A 14,052-nucleotide genomic window follows, 5' to 3' on the forward strand; every position below is an offset into this window, starting at 1 on the left:
GGCTGTAGTTCTAAAGGGGGGTGACCAATGCCTGTGGCTGCTTGGGGTTGGGCTGCCTGCTTACTTCCCCTGGGAGGCAGATTTGTTGCCTGAAAGAGAAGAGAGAAGGCAGAGAAAACGGACTCAGACTGCCCTCCCCTGGGCTGGCCCACCCTCACAGCCCACAGTCCTAAGGACTGGAGGGACCCAGAGGCCCCGCCTGGGGAGCTCTCTGTATCCCTCTGTCTCCTGAGACTTGTAGAACCAGACACCTCTTCTTCCACACACAGTGAACAACAAAGGGCCAGAAATCTAGGTATTACAGACACACCTATGTCACAACCACAGCCAGCGTGGCAGGGAGGAACAACCCCGTTTCACAGAGGGGGAAACTGAGTCTGGATGGAAGCAGCACAGCCTGAGGAAGGGCCCTGGAGTGGTAGGCTCTATGTGATGGGTTTGGGTTCAGTTTAGTTTGTGTGATAAGGACAGGGACCTGGGGGGCGCTGTGGGTCAGGTGTTGGGTTGCTAACCCCAAGTTCTGTGGTTCAAACCTACCAGCTGCTCCAAGGGAGAAAGATGAGGCAGCCTGCTCCCATTAAAATTTACAGCCTCAGGAATCCTATACAGGACTGCTGTGAGTCAGCATTAACTCGGTAGCGGGCTTGGTTGGTATGTGATGGGAAAAGAACTTGGTTGGTGCCGTGGTTCAGCATTCAGCTGTTAACCAAAGGTCGGTGGTTCAAACCCACCAGCTGCTCCACCGGAGAAGGATAGGCAGTCTGCTTAGTAAAGATGACAGTCGTGGGACCCTTATAGGAGCAGTCTGTCTCTGTTCTTTGGGGTTGCGACAGCATGGTGGCCTTGATCTAGCCTTGGGGACACCCAGGAATGGGAGGCATGGTCCTGGCCCTAAAGGAGACCTAGTGGTACAACAATTAAGTGCTTGACTGCTAACTAACCCAAAGATTAGGTGTTCTGCCCCACCTGCTGCTTCCCAGGAGAAAGAGAAGCCGGTCCCTGCCTCACTGCCACCTCGCAGGGGAACCATGGGCAGAGGGACTCAGATACTGAACATGGACCCTGTGCTTCCTGACCTGGGCCCTCAGAGTGGCCAGGGGCAGGCAAGCACACTCACCTTTAGGGATGAACTTCAGGGAGCTGCTGAATATTCAGAAGCGAGACTGCCCCCGCTTGGGGCCATCATTGAGGAACTCATGGCCAAGCCCGTGGCCGCATTTACCGCAGGACACCTGCGAAAATACCATGTAGTGGCCACCTCAGCTTGTGGCCCATGGAGGCCTTCAACTGGTGGCGCTCCCCCTGCCCTCCCATCCCCAAGCGAGCTGCTGACAGGGTCACATAGCTTGGCCCTGACCCCAGTATTGGGAGCAATGTCCATTTCCTGTGTTCCCACCAGGGCCCCAGGTGTCCCCCAATCATTCCTGTGAGGCAGCCAAAGGCCTAGAGTGAAGACGTCTCTCAGACTCGAGAGTTGGGGGCACTCACCTTAAAGGCATCAGGCTGATTGCGCTCTGGCCGCTTGGCCACGCTATCATCATGGATGGTCTCCGTGAAGGCTGGCCATGGCGACGAGTGCTCGTACTTGGAGCGGCTGGAGAACAGCTCGTAGCCACACTTGGCACACACGTAGACACCTGGGGGCAGGCGGAGCAAAGCAAGACACTTCAGGCTCTGGTCCTGGGGGCGGCCTGCTAACCCAGGAGAAGACCTCCCTTCAGCCCCAATCCAAGTGAATCTTGGACCCTTCACCACCACCACCCACAGAGTCAGCAGTGGCTCATTCGCAGCCAATACCCAGCACCCCCAGCTCCTGGGCCCCTCCACTAGCTGGTGGAAGAAGGCTGGCTCGTATTTCCATATTACAGATGAGGAAGCTGAGGCTGACCCTTGTGCAATCAGGAAGAAACCCATGACAGGTCCCTCATGAGGATGTGCTGGCTGTATGGGCACCTCCCCCTGCCCACCACCCCTCCTCCACTCTGTTAGGACAGGAAGCCAGGAAGAGGGGCTGGCTGGGAAGAAAGACCCACTTCACCCATCCCCAGAAAGTCAATTCCGTGAGGAGGAGTTGCAAAAGTGACTTGCCAATGTGTTGAAAGCCCCAAATCAGGAAATGGTATCCTCTCTCCCCCTCCAGGTATCTGAAATACCACGCTAAATTTGCCAAGAACCTCCAGAGGAAGAACAGCTGAGCGCTGTAATTTCCGGGGAGTGGTGTGTCTGGTTTGGAGGAGCTACGTGGGGACAACTGAGGCCCCACGGCCAGAGGGCCTTGGGACAGGACCCTGCCCAGGTGGTCTTTGTCACATCTGGCACCACAGCTGACTCATGTCATAGCCCAGCCCGACACCTCTTGCCTCTCTGGAGGCTGGCCTGGTCTTACCAGTCATATTTTTACCAAATTAGGCCATCACCAGCAAGCACGGCCAAGCAGTGCTTGAGTAGACTGGAACTCTGCCGAGGGACAGCCCTTCACCCCAAAGATCAAACTTGGCTGGTCAACAGGACAGAGGCCAGACCCGGAGCAAGCCAACAGTCCACTCCAAGTGGCCAATTCACAGACCTGAGCAAGCAGGGGAGTGGCCGGCTGGGCCTTTCAGCTGGAATAGTGCAGTGTGTCTGCGAACCAGCAGGTCACAGGACGAGGAAGGGGAGGCCGGGGATAACATCTAGTGGATTATTAACATCTGGAGGGTAAATAACATGAGGGTCTCTGCAGAGGGGACCCTCACCGCACCTGTGCACCCCGCCCTCCCCAAGTCCCAATCCTGACTCTGATCTCGCCTCCCTCCCCCCTTCCCATTCCTCCTGCCAGACATTGTCCTCTGTGTAGCCGCCTAGGCTCCAGGACGGTGTCCCTCCCCACTAATTAATGCCCACTCTCCCTTGGAGGCAACCCCGGGCTTCCCCTCATCCACTATCCTCTTACCCACGTGCGCTGCACCCCAGCGGCCGCCGCTCAGCCCCAACCCCCCTTCTGTGGGCGCCCGGGTCCACCAGTGGGGGGCAGTGACACCCCCTCCTCGATAATCCCACTGCGGTGGGGGAGGGGGACTGATAATCCCACTGAGGTGGGGGAGGGGGACTACTGGCCGTACCGGGTTCAAAGTGATTCTGGAAAACCTCGCCCCCGGAGAAGCTGCAGAAAGACATAGTGCCACCTGGTTCCGGTCCCGCTCTCACACTCCGACAGCTCCGAGTGCACCGACCCCAAAACCTCCAGGCTCCCAACCCGACCCCAGTCCCGAGACCAATCACACTTGGAGTTACGGACCGGCCCCGAGCTGGACGCCCCGCCCTACTCCGGCGACCAATCACTTCCAGGAACTTCCCTCCCTAGGCCGCCTCTCGAAGTCCCGCCCACTCCCAAGGACCAATCGCTCCCAGGCATGCCGAATTCGGGTTCCGGCTCGAGGCCCCGCCTCCTCCCGGGGACCGGTCCTACCCCGTCGGCCAGCAGGCCCCGCCCACCAATGGCGTCATCTTCTGAAGACCACTCCTAGGCTATTTCTTCGAGGCCCCGCCCCCTGAGGACAGCCTCCATTCGACTTGCTGGGCTCCGCCCCGGCCTCCCGGAGGCCCCGCCCCGGCCTCCCGGAGGCCCCGCCCCCTCGAACGCCAGCGGACGCCGCTGAGCTGCTCTCGGGTGCAGTGGGGACAGACGGGCGCATCTGGGGCCAGGCCCGGAGATGTGATGGCTTTCACTGGCAAACCCTCAGAGCCATGTCCCTTAGCCTGTCCCCAACCTTGAGCCTCGGTTGGCTCAAGTGTCCAGTGTGGCCTTTCCATGGGACACTGAAGGATGCGTTGCCACCAAGCTTTATTAGACAGGAAGGGCTGATGGGGACACCGCCTACAGCTCTCCGGAAGTCTCTGGAGTTTCCTTCTGGAGATCTTTCTTCTGGGGGCCCTGCGGTCGGTGACAGGAGGGCCGTTTGTCACTGGGTCTGTCTGAGGATACAGGTTCTGGCCAGCCACCAAGTTCTACCAGGGTGGACCTGGCTGTCCCCTCCCACCCCCACCTTGTCTGTCAACAAGGGTCAGTGGCCAGGGCTGGACCCCCCTCTGCAAATGAGTGCAGGAGGCCTATTCCCAACAGGGGCAGAGGGAGGGGGAGGCAACCGCAGGCTGGCTCACCATGAAGGCCCTCTTCTCCTGGGCAGTCTGGAAGCAGCCATGGCCAAACTTGGACGTGGTATCGATAAACTTGAGCTCGATGCTCTCCAGGGCCCGGCGGCTGTGGGGGACCCGGAGGGACTGGGAGCCCAGGTGAGAGGGGATCCTTGAGACCCAGTCACCCCTCCCCCAGGTCATGTCCTTGTTCCCCCAGTTCCCCCTGCCCAGATGTTTCACCCAGCTCCTACCAGAACCCCCCTTTCCGCCACTGCCCTCTGTGCTGTGAGTCCCCAGCCCACCTTCCTCAGCGTGATGATCCTCTTCTTGGTGCCAGCGATGCAGCCCTTGAGCATGACAAAGTCGTTGTTGACCTCTCCATAGTGGGGGAAGCCACCCTGCCAGAGACGCTGAGTCAGGGACCAACCCTGGGGCAGGGGCTGCTAGCTTGGGGGTCACTGGGGGAACAACACTTCACACAACTGCTGTGCTGGAAGGGACCTGGCTGCCAGGGCTGGGGCTGACCCCTCTGGAGGCTTCCTGGGTCGCTGCTGCTACCACGGTATCTTTATCACGTCCTGGTGGCGTAGTGATGGCAGGGATTTTTTTGTTTGGGCAGAAGGAGAAACTGAGGCTCAGCCGGTACATACTGAGCATGGGGTCATAGTGGCGACAGTCTCTGTATTGGGGGGTGGAAGGGGTTGGGGAGTAGCAGGGGTCCCACCCCCACCCCCCCACACACACACAGAGCTCAGAGAAAAGTTTCACCACAAGCCCCGCCCCCCCAGCCCTCTGGCCAGTCCCGCCACACCAGGACACACACCCCCACCCCCCCACCCACCCCCCCACCCCCTGCCCTCACCAGCGGTGTGATGGACTTGTCGGTCACGTCGTAGCTGGTGGACGCGTTGTTCTTGACCAGTTTCCCTTGCTCCATGTGTGGCCCGCGGCCAATGCGGTAGATCTGCCGGGAGAAAGCCACGTTGGGTGACAGCATGCCCACACCTCGGGCCACCTGTGCTGGGGCTGAGTCACGTGGGGCAGAAGGGCGGCAGAGCCTGGATTCCTGCCCACCTTCTTGTTGAGCTCCGTACGGTGGTGGTAACCCTTCTGGCCAGCACGGGCGATGGAGCAGCCCACGCGGGCAGGGTGCCAGGCGCCGATGCAGGCCACCTTGCGCAGCCCCTTGTGCGTCTTCCTGGGCAGCTTCTTGGTGTGCCAGCGACTCGTCACCCCTGGGGAAGGAGGGAGGGAGAGAGGAAGGGGCCGCCTTCCTGGCCTGGAGCCACCAGCCCCCCCGAGCTACCTTTGACGCCCCGGCCCTTGGTGACGGCAATGACATCGATGACCTCACTCTGGCTGAACACGCTGTGCACGGGCACCTGCTTCTCCAGCCGGGCCTGGGCCCAGGCCACCTTCTCGGCCACCGTGCCCCCGTTCAGCTGGATCTCCATGATGTGGGCCTTCTTCTGCCGAAAGGGCAGCAGCTTCATCTGGGAGTCAGGGCAGCGCAAATCACACCCCATCAGCAGACACAGGCTAGCTGGGTCCCTGTGGGTCATGGGTCACCCTTCCCCATCGGCAGACACAGTATGACCGGCTGGGTACCCACCAATCAGCCACACCAACAGCAGACTCAGCAGGGCCAACTGGGTCCCTGTAGTCATGCCACCATTAGCAAGCAGCGCAGCCAGCTGGGGCCCTGTGGGTCACACACCATACCCCCTGTGGACTCTACAGAGCCACCCCTGCATTTATCCCCAAACACTGCCCCACTCTGGCAGTGTAAGGCCCTGAGGGTGTGCCAGGGAAGGAGATAGACAGGCCCCAGACCTCCTGGACCACCATCCAATCAAGAGCCAATTGGAGACCAAATACCCCCTCAGAGAGGGCAGAGACATGACTTCAGAATGGGTAGTCATGGGTTGGGGGGGGCTCTCTGTGAAGGTGACAGCTGTACCCAGAAGCTCCTGGGCGAAGATCTTGAGAAGTTTGGGGCACAAGGAGAGAGCCTGAGGCAGGGGAGACCTGGGAGGTGATGGGTCAGGAAGCGGTCAGAAGTGGCCAGAGGCTGGGCTGAGCTGGGCTAGGGAGCCACAGAAGAAGCCAGGTTGTTGTTCCCAGGGCCAGATAAGACAGGACCTAGTGCTTTTTTAAAAAAAACAAAAAAACCAACATCTCTGGCACAGGCCGTTTGGAAGCACAGACAGCTCACAGCTTGGTGCTCAACCCTGGTGTAAAATGGTTACACACAAGGGCTCAAGTAGAAAGAAAATGTTTTGGAAATGATGACGGCAACATATGTACAAATGTGCTGGACACAATGGAAAGATGTAGGGATGGTGATAAGGGTTGTAAGAGCCCCCAATAAAATGATTTTTAAAAAGGTTACAGGTTGGGGTGCTGATCCCAGGGTCAGCAGTTCAAAACCAGCACCAGCTGCTCGGTGGGAGAAAGACAAAACTGTCAACTCCTGTAAAGAGTGAGTCTCAGAAAGCCACAGGGGCAGTTCAGCCCGGTGGACTCAATGGCAGTGAGTGATCTGGGTTTGGGAGAGGTTCCACGTTGAGCTGCTAAGCACACAGGTCAGCAGTTCAAAACCACCAGCCGCTCTGCAGGAGAAAGACGGGGCATCCTCCTCCTGCAGAGTTACGCTCTCAGGAACCCACAGGGGCAGTTCTGTCCCGTCCTGTCGGGCAGAATGGGCTCGGCAGCAGTGGGTTGGAGTGGCACAGTGTACTACACATTGGACTGCTGACTAAACGTCAGGAGCTCGAAACCAGCAGCCCCCTTCGGTTAAAAAAAAAAAAAAAGGAGGCTTTCTACTCCTGTAAAGAGTTACAGTCTCAGAAACCCACAGGGGCAGTTGACCCTGTCCTGTAAGGTGTCCATGCAGCCGAAATGACGCATTGCATTTACCGCACCCCAGACTCTGCCCAACACCTCACCCCCACCCCAATGGATTCTGTCCCCGGGAACTCAGATCCAGCGGAGGAAAGGGACGTTCACCCAGCATGCAGCGTTAGCCAGGATCTGGAAGGGCTTAGGGAATGGGGTGGGAGGGGTGGCCCTGGGGATCTAGCAGGCTCTAGCATAGGGAGGGGCTCACTGTTCTGGGGCCTAGGGAAGACTTTTCTCCAGAGAAGGTGCTCAAGGAATATTCCAGAAGTAGAGAGTGTGTGTGTGTGTGGGGTGGGGGTGGGGGTGGGGGTGGTAGTTTACCTGTCCTCCCACACAGAGCCAGAGCCCAGGTACAAAACGTCGATGCACATATATACTTGCACCCCCAGGAGGGGGTCCATCTTGCACACTAGACTTTTAGTGGGAGACCCAGGCCTCTCAGGGCGTGGTGGCGCTGACTGCCAGGCAGGGCCCTTGGTCCCTCCAGTCCGGGCCTGCAGCACCCAGCGAGCAGGCCCGCACACCCATGGGACCTGAGCCCTGCCTGAGGCCCTGGTATTTTTAGGCTGACATTTTCCTGGGCTCCTGGCAGCCCGGTGGGGGTGGGGCTGGACAGGCCGGCCGGGGGCGGGGCCAGGGGCTGGCAGGCCGACCTGGGTGTGGACAATGACCCGGATGACCTTGCAGTACTTCTTCATGGCTGCAAAGTCTTTCTGGAGCTGCTTCTTGCCGTCGGCGTCCCGCCACCTCTTGCAGGCCTTGGTGAAGGCTTTCTTCTTGCTTTTGTGCCTGCACACAGGAGGGCACTCAGGGCTGCCAGGCCTGCCCCACAACCAACCAGGAGGTGGCTTGGGACATGAAAGGCCTGTCCCTTCTTTCCCAGGGCTAGGCTGTGCTCGCTCTCTCCTCTCTCCCTGGGAAGCCCCCTCCTCTCCTCTCCTCCCCTCCCCTCTTTTCTTCTCCTCCCCTCTCCCCTGTCAGGTGGACACCCTCCTTCCTCCACGTCCCCCCAGAGCCTGAGAGTGAACATGAGGCTGGAAGGGTGGGCCCAGTACCCGGGGACTAGCCCCATGACATGACCCAGCACTGTGGTGTAGACACCACACGTGTGCTCAGAAGTCTAGAAGGTGGGAACAGTTGTCCCCGTGGCAAAGGGACCAAGGCTCAGAGAAGGCCCAGCTCTGGACGAGGGTCAAAGAAGGGACAGGAGCAGTGGTGGGCCTTTCCTGAGCCTCTGCCTGCACACAGCCCCCATGCTGCCGTAGAGGTCCCGTTTATGGGGGTCCCATTTACAGGTCCCGTTTATGCAATGCCAGGGTGGCTTGTCCCTGCGACACAACCTGGTCTGACTCCAGAGCCCAAGCTCGCAGTAGGGACTGGGACTAGATGGAGCCTGAGGAGGCATGATGCCCACTGGGGGGAACGGCAGGTGTTTGCACCAGGTGGGCGGGGCTTCCCTGACCAGACAAAGTGGCACTGTAGAGTTGAGCTCTAACACTGCCTCTCTCTCCTTGATAATACAAGGCATATGCCGGTGGCACAGTGGGTTAGCTGTTGAACTGCTAACCACAAGACCAGCAGTTCGAACCCCAGTCGCTCCTCTGGAGAAAAGATAAGGCAGCTTTGGAAACTCGTATGAAGCAGATCTATTCCATACTGTGAGTCCTTGTGAGTCAGAATTGGCAGTGACTTCCAATGATACAGCTTGTCACTGGTCCATTTTCTTTCACCCTGGCTGCCTGGACGTATTGGGCTAACTCTGACAATATTTACTCTCTGTCTTGACTTCCTTGTGGGTCTTATTGAAGGCAGTGGGCAGCGTGCCCGCATGCAGCACACACGTGTGTGTGCACACGCAGGCACACCCCTGCGGTCTCAGGGGAAGCGTGTGGAGAGAGATGACCCTCACCAGTCCTTGTAGAAGCGACGGCGACACTCATCACTCAGGTGCTCAGCGAAGATGGTCTTGAAGCTCCGAAGGCCCCGGGGCGTGGCCACGTAGCCCACCACGCCCACCACCACCAGGGGCGGGGTCTCCACGATGGTAACTGCTTCCACCTCCTCCCGCTTGGAGATTTCTGCGTGAGACCAGGGAGAGAGCCAGATCGGAGTGTCCAAGGAGCGGGCAGGCACCGGCCCACTGTGCTTACTGACCCATCGGCAGGAGACAGTTCCACACGCTCTCAGCCCACAGAGATCCGGCGCCTGCTCTGCTGGCATCTGTCTCTCCCAAAATCCCTGGCAGGCGCTGAAAGGTGCCTGGTGGCGTAGTAGCTAAGAGTTGGGCTGCCATCCCTAGGCTCAGCAGTTCGAAACCAACAGTGGCTCCGAGGCAGAAAGAGAGCTAGAGTCTTGGAAACTCACGGGCGGTTGTACCCTGCCCTGTAGGGCATCAACTGGGTGGCAATGAGGGATTTGGTTTTGACTGGCACGGAGGGCCCAGGAAGACAGGGAAGTAGACATGGGCTCACTGTGGCTTGCTTCCTAAACTCACTGCCGTCCAGTTGACTCCAGCTGCCAGACTGTAATGTACAGGAGTATAAAGCGCTCTCTCTCTCTCTCTCTCTCTCAACACCTGGAGGCTTCGAACCATTGACCTTGCAGTTAGCCCAACGCATAACCACCAGTGCTCCTTACGAGTGCGCAGTGTGGCGGAAAACCTGTGAGACTTGACTACAGCTTGGTAAGTAAGCACAAATGGGCCTAAGCTTACCTCACCCCTCTGGGTCCTCTCCCACTGGACTGGGGGAATGGCTGGGTGGATGGACTCTTCGGACACCCATGGTGAAGTGAGGAAGGAGCCAAAGGGCTGGTCACCCTCACCCCCAGAAGCCCCCTGCTGACCTCCAGCCCACCCCCTGCCCAGGGCTCCCAGTCGGGTGACACTGGTCCTCACTTGGGGAGTTCAGGCAAAACTCTAGTCTCAGATGCTCTCTAGGAGGACAAGGAACCCACCCACTGCCACCCAGGCGAGTCTGACTCACAGCGAGCCCGGGTCGGGTATCTGAGACTATCGGTCACATAGCCTCACCTTCCTTTCTCAGAGCGGCTGATGGGTTTGACCCACCAGCCCTGAAGTTAACCGCCCAATGCTTCCCCAACATGCCACCAGGGTTCCTGGGTCTCCTGCCATCGAGCCGATTCCAACTCACAGAGACCCTATGGGACAGTAGAACTGCCCCTGAGAGTGTCCGGCTGTCAATCTTTACGGGAGAAGACAACTTCCTCCCCACACCTTGTCCAGGGAGTCCTGTTCTGGGGCAGGGACAGCCAAGAGGAGCTCAGCTTCCCCCTGTCCCTCCCCACTGACCCACCCTGCCCCTGGGACATGACGCACTGAGTCCTGGCCGGTGCACGTCTCGCAGCGTGTGGGTCATGCCTGCCTTGTAGCCCAGGAAAGCCGTGAGGTGCACAGGCTTGCTGGGGTCGTCCCGAGGCCATGTCTTCACCTTGCCCCGATGCCGCCGGCTCCGTTTATGGGGTAGAAAGCCCAGGTGCCCATGCCGAGGGGCGGAGAACTTCCTGTGAGACTGTAGGGGCCAGAGGGGAGAGAGGTCAATGCTGGGGGGGGGGGTGTCTCCCTGCAGGTGGGCCCAGAGCCCAGATTCAGAGGTCTGAGGCCCCAGGCTGCCCTCCCTGCCTTGCCCGGGGGTCTTCAGGAATGGCCAGGAGGCTGTTCTCCTTCGGCCACTGCCCTCGGTCCATCTCCCTGCCTCTGAGGCCCAGCAGCCGCTCGCTGACCTTCTGGCTACCCTTCCAGTCACCCACCCCTCACAGTCGGTCCCTGAGGACACCTTGAGTCCAGCCCCAGGACCCGGGACCCTACTGACCATGGCTGCTGCACCCCCTGAGGACCCGGGACCCTACTGACCATGGCTGCTGCACCCGCAGGTCCAGGAGGGGGCCTCTCTGCCAGGCGCTCGAGGTCGAGTGGCAGGGCCAGGACACAGAGTCGCCAGGTCCCAGATTTAGTTCCTGGCAGGAAGCTGGGTCATCTCTCGTGGCAGGCATGGGCTCTGGTGCCAGGGGCAGCCTGGGCCAGAGCCGGGGTGGCTGGATGGGTGGCCCTGGGACAGGTTCGTATCACTCTGCTGTCTGCCCTGTGGGACCAACTTAGCCAGGTGAAGGATGAGGCCCCCATTTGGAGGGTACTTTTGGAGGGTACCCTTTGGAGAGGCACCTCTCTGAAGGTCCTTGGTTGAGTTTGCTGACAAGGAGGCCAAGGGTCCTGCCTGGGGGCTGTGGGGCAGAGAGCGTGGAGGCTGGGGAGGAGGTCTGACTCCATTCTGCAATGGTTTGTGGCCCCCAAACATGGGTCTGTTTGTTTTGTAGTGGTGTTTTAGGGTACAAAAGAAGCTCTGAACCTCAAACATGGAAGGAGGACACTGATGAAGTCTTAAACAGGACAAAGACAAAAGCACATGATCCAGGCGGGAGACGACTAACACCCACTCATCATGGCGCTGCTTAGGGAAAGCATGGGATACGAATGGAACCCGAAAATTGATGACAGCTGGCAGATGGATGCATCAGTTTCAGGCGGGACTGCAGGAGCAGGAATGGAACCGTGATTGGGACACATGCCTATGTTAGATCAGGGGTTCTCAACCTGTGGGTCTTGACCCCTTTGGGGTCGAACAACCTTTTCACAGGGGTTGCCTAAGACCATCAGAAAACACATGTTTCCTATGGTCTCAGGAACCCAGACACCGCTCCTCTATCCGTCTCCAAGCGAGTTTACCCACATGCAGATATGCCCAACGTGAAGACTGTTACCCATGCTGCACCATGCTTCAGGACAAAATTTCATTGATTTGTCATTAGAAATCAATAGTTCACAATATACAATTCCATATTGTTTTTGTGGTTCATCACTATGCTTTCGTGATGTTCACTTGGTAACCATGAAAATACATCCTGCCTATCAGATGGTTACATGATGAGCATCACAGTAGCAAACTGACAGTGATGAAGTAGCAACGAAAATAATTTTACGGTTGGGAGTCACCACCACATGAGGAACTGTGTTAAAGGGTCGTGGTATTAGGAAAGTTGAGAACCACTGTGTTAGATGAAAGCGCTTCCAAGGTTGGTTCAGGACCTTCAGTTTCATAGGGCTTGATTCAAGACTGACTGTCAACGACACCCCCAGGCAAGCCTCTAAGGGACACTGCCCTCCCAGGGCTGGCTGGAGAGGGGCTCTCATCCCTTTCCAAGGTACCGACTGTTCACATCCCTAGTGAGAAGGGTCAGGAGCTCCCCACTGGGCTGCTAACCACAAAGTCAGCTGTTCAGAACCACTCGTCACCAGGGAGAAAGAGGCTTTCTACTTCAGTAAAGAGTTACGGTGTCAGAAATCGACAGGGCAATTCCACCCCACCCTGTAGGGTCCTAGGGGTGGGAATTAACTCATGGTGTTACTGACTGCAACAGGTCCTACAGAGCCTGTTAATGCATTAGCCATAAACAAAGACCAGGTTGATTAAAAAAACTCTTTTAGTTTATTCCTGCCAGCAGGTGCAGGAGAGGAACGGCCAGGGTTCTCCTCGGAGCTGTTTCAGCGTTCAGTCCTGGCCCAGCAAGGGAATACATAAGGAGCAGGTGTTTACAAGGATTACAGGGAGAGATTGGCAGGTTTGTACACTGTCACAGGATACAATTGATTCCCCAAGGAGGCAGGCTTTGCAGTGATCATTAGGACATTATCGACACTGACATTTCTCCAGGGGCCCTTAAACCACCATCCTCTTGATGCTTTATGCCCTCTGGCTCACTCTTTCCTGAGTCCGGACATCACGGCTATTCGAGCTTAAAAGGAATTTTTACAGCCAGGGTGTTGTCTGTTACAGGGTGGATTTTTTTTTTTAAGTGAAATCTTACAGTATATTATATTTCTAGTATTTTGATTATCAGTAGGCTAACTCTTTCAGCCCCTCCGTCAATGACGGTGAGACTCAGGAGTACAAAACAAAACAAAAAACACTCAATTCACTGCCATCGACTCAATTCCGACACATAAGCAGACTGTCCTGGTAAGAGGGAATTCAGCGGAGGCTTAATCCATGTGGATTTTGGACAGGGTCATCCCTGGCCTTCTGCAAACCGTGTGCTCAGAATTTAAGTTCTAATAGAGTGGTGATTTGATCTTCTCTCCCCCACATTTATTATAGGTCTACTTATTTTCTTTTTCTTTTTTATTGTAGCTCCGGGGAAACGTTACAAGGAGAACTAGCTTGTCATTCAAGCTCATGCATCTTGTTTCATTGCCTAGAAGAGCACTCTTATTTCCTCTCTGGGTCCCACCTCCTTCCCTCCTCCTGCCCTGCCCCTTCCTGCCTCCTGAACTTTGTTAAGGGCAAATGTTGCCCTTTGGGCTGCTTTGGTTGGATGCTCTGCGGATCACGGGCCTCATAGTTATTATCGGTTTTATTTATTCTTCTTTTTTTCCAGGTTGGGACATCTTTTGCTTTAAACAATTTTCTTGTCACCGTTGTGGCATCATTTTATTTATTTAATTTACATACAGCATACAATTCAACAGTCTAAACATATTAAAAAGCATCATGCAATCATCGCCACAATCAAGTTCAGAACATTTTCTTCATTCTTTGACTCATGATCAGCTCTCCATTCCCCCACCCCTGCCACCTGCCCTACCATAGCCCTAAGAAACTATTCATCCTGTTAACTGTCTGTATAGATTTTATTGTTCCTATTAGAGACCTGTCTGCTGTTTGGCTGAAAAGTGATCCTGAGAGGTAGGTCCTAGTCCAGGCTCGAAAGGTGTGTAAGGGTCTGGCTCCCAGTTGTCCCACCAAGATCAAGAACATTTCGCTCCTTAATAGCCTCACTTCTTTCTTTTTTTTCCCTTTTAAAAATAATTTTATTTGGGTCTTGTACAACTCTTATCACAATCCATACATCCATCACAATCCATACATTTGTATATTTGTTGCCATCTCAAAACACTTTCTTTCTACTTGAGCTCTTGGTATCAGTTCATTTTTCCCCTCCCTCCCCACAGCCCTCCCTCAC

General features: G+C 56.6%; 2 protein-coding genes across 2 annotated transcripts; both read right to left on the reverse strand.

The window, feature by feature from the left end:
* Position 1: 1 nt before the first annotated feature.
* On the reverse strand, positions 2 to 3,244 carry MSRB1 (methionine sulfoxide reductase B1). Its single transcript, XM_013005548.2, has 4 exons — positions 3,102 to 3,244; positions 1,489 to 1,637; positions 1,118 to 1,232; positions 2 to 89 (listed from the first exon to the last, which is right to left on the reverse strand). The coding sequence occupies exons 1-4, from the start codon at positions 3,154 to 3,156 to the stop codon at positions 61 to 63; spliced, it is 348 nt and encodes a 115-aa protein (XP_012861002.2). The 5' UTR covers positions 3,157 to 3,244; the 3' UTR covers positions 2 to 60.
* Positions 3,245 to 3,806: 562 nt separating this feature from the next.
* On the reverse strand, positions 3,807 to 10,955 carry RPL3L (ribosomal protein L3 like). Its single transcript, XM_004705798.2, has 10 exons — positions 10,889 to 10,955; positions 10,355 to 10,547; positions 8,927 to 9,095; positions 7,671 to 7,806; positions 5,423 to 5,609; positions 5,191 to 5,351; positions 4,979 to 5,080; positions 4,419 to 4,514; positions 4,141 to 4,260; positions 3,807 to 3,913 (listed from the first exon to the last, which is right to left on the reverse strand). The coding sequence occupies exons 1-10, from the start codon at positions 10,889 to 10,891 to the stop codon at positions 3,857 to 3,859; spliced, it is 1,224 nt and encodes a 407-aa protein (XP_004705855.1). The 5' UTR covers positions 10,892 to 10,955; the 3' UTR covers positions 3,807 to 3,856.
* Positions 10,956 to 14,052: the final 3,097 nt, after the last annotated feature.

The sequence above is a fragment of the Echinops telfairi genome, unplaced genomic scaffold, assembly GCF_000313985.2.
Source record: "Echinops telfairi isolate 266 unplaced genomic scaffold, ASM31398v2 ScPeMD7_5;HRSCAF=22, whole genome shotgun sequence".
NCBI classification, from domain to species: Eukaryota; Metazoa; Chordata; class Mammalia; order Afrosoricida; family Tenrecidae; genus Echinops; species Echinops telfairi.

Excerpts from the sequence above, each read along its gene's own strand:
- RPL3L (XM_004705798.2), bottom strand. Across the intron at positions 9,096-10,354 it reads CGTGCACCGGCCAGGACTCA|AAATCTCCAAGCGGGAGGAG; the intron begins GTGCGTCATGTC and ends GGTCTCACGCAG. Across the intron at positions 5,610-7,670 it reads GGGTCATTGTCCACACCCAG|ATGAAGCTGCTGCCCTTTCG; the intron begins GTCGGCCTGCCA and ends CCTGACTCCCAG.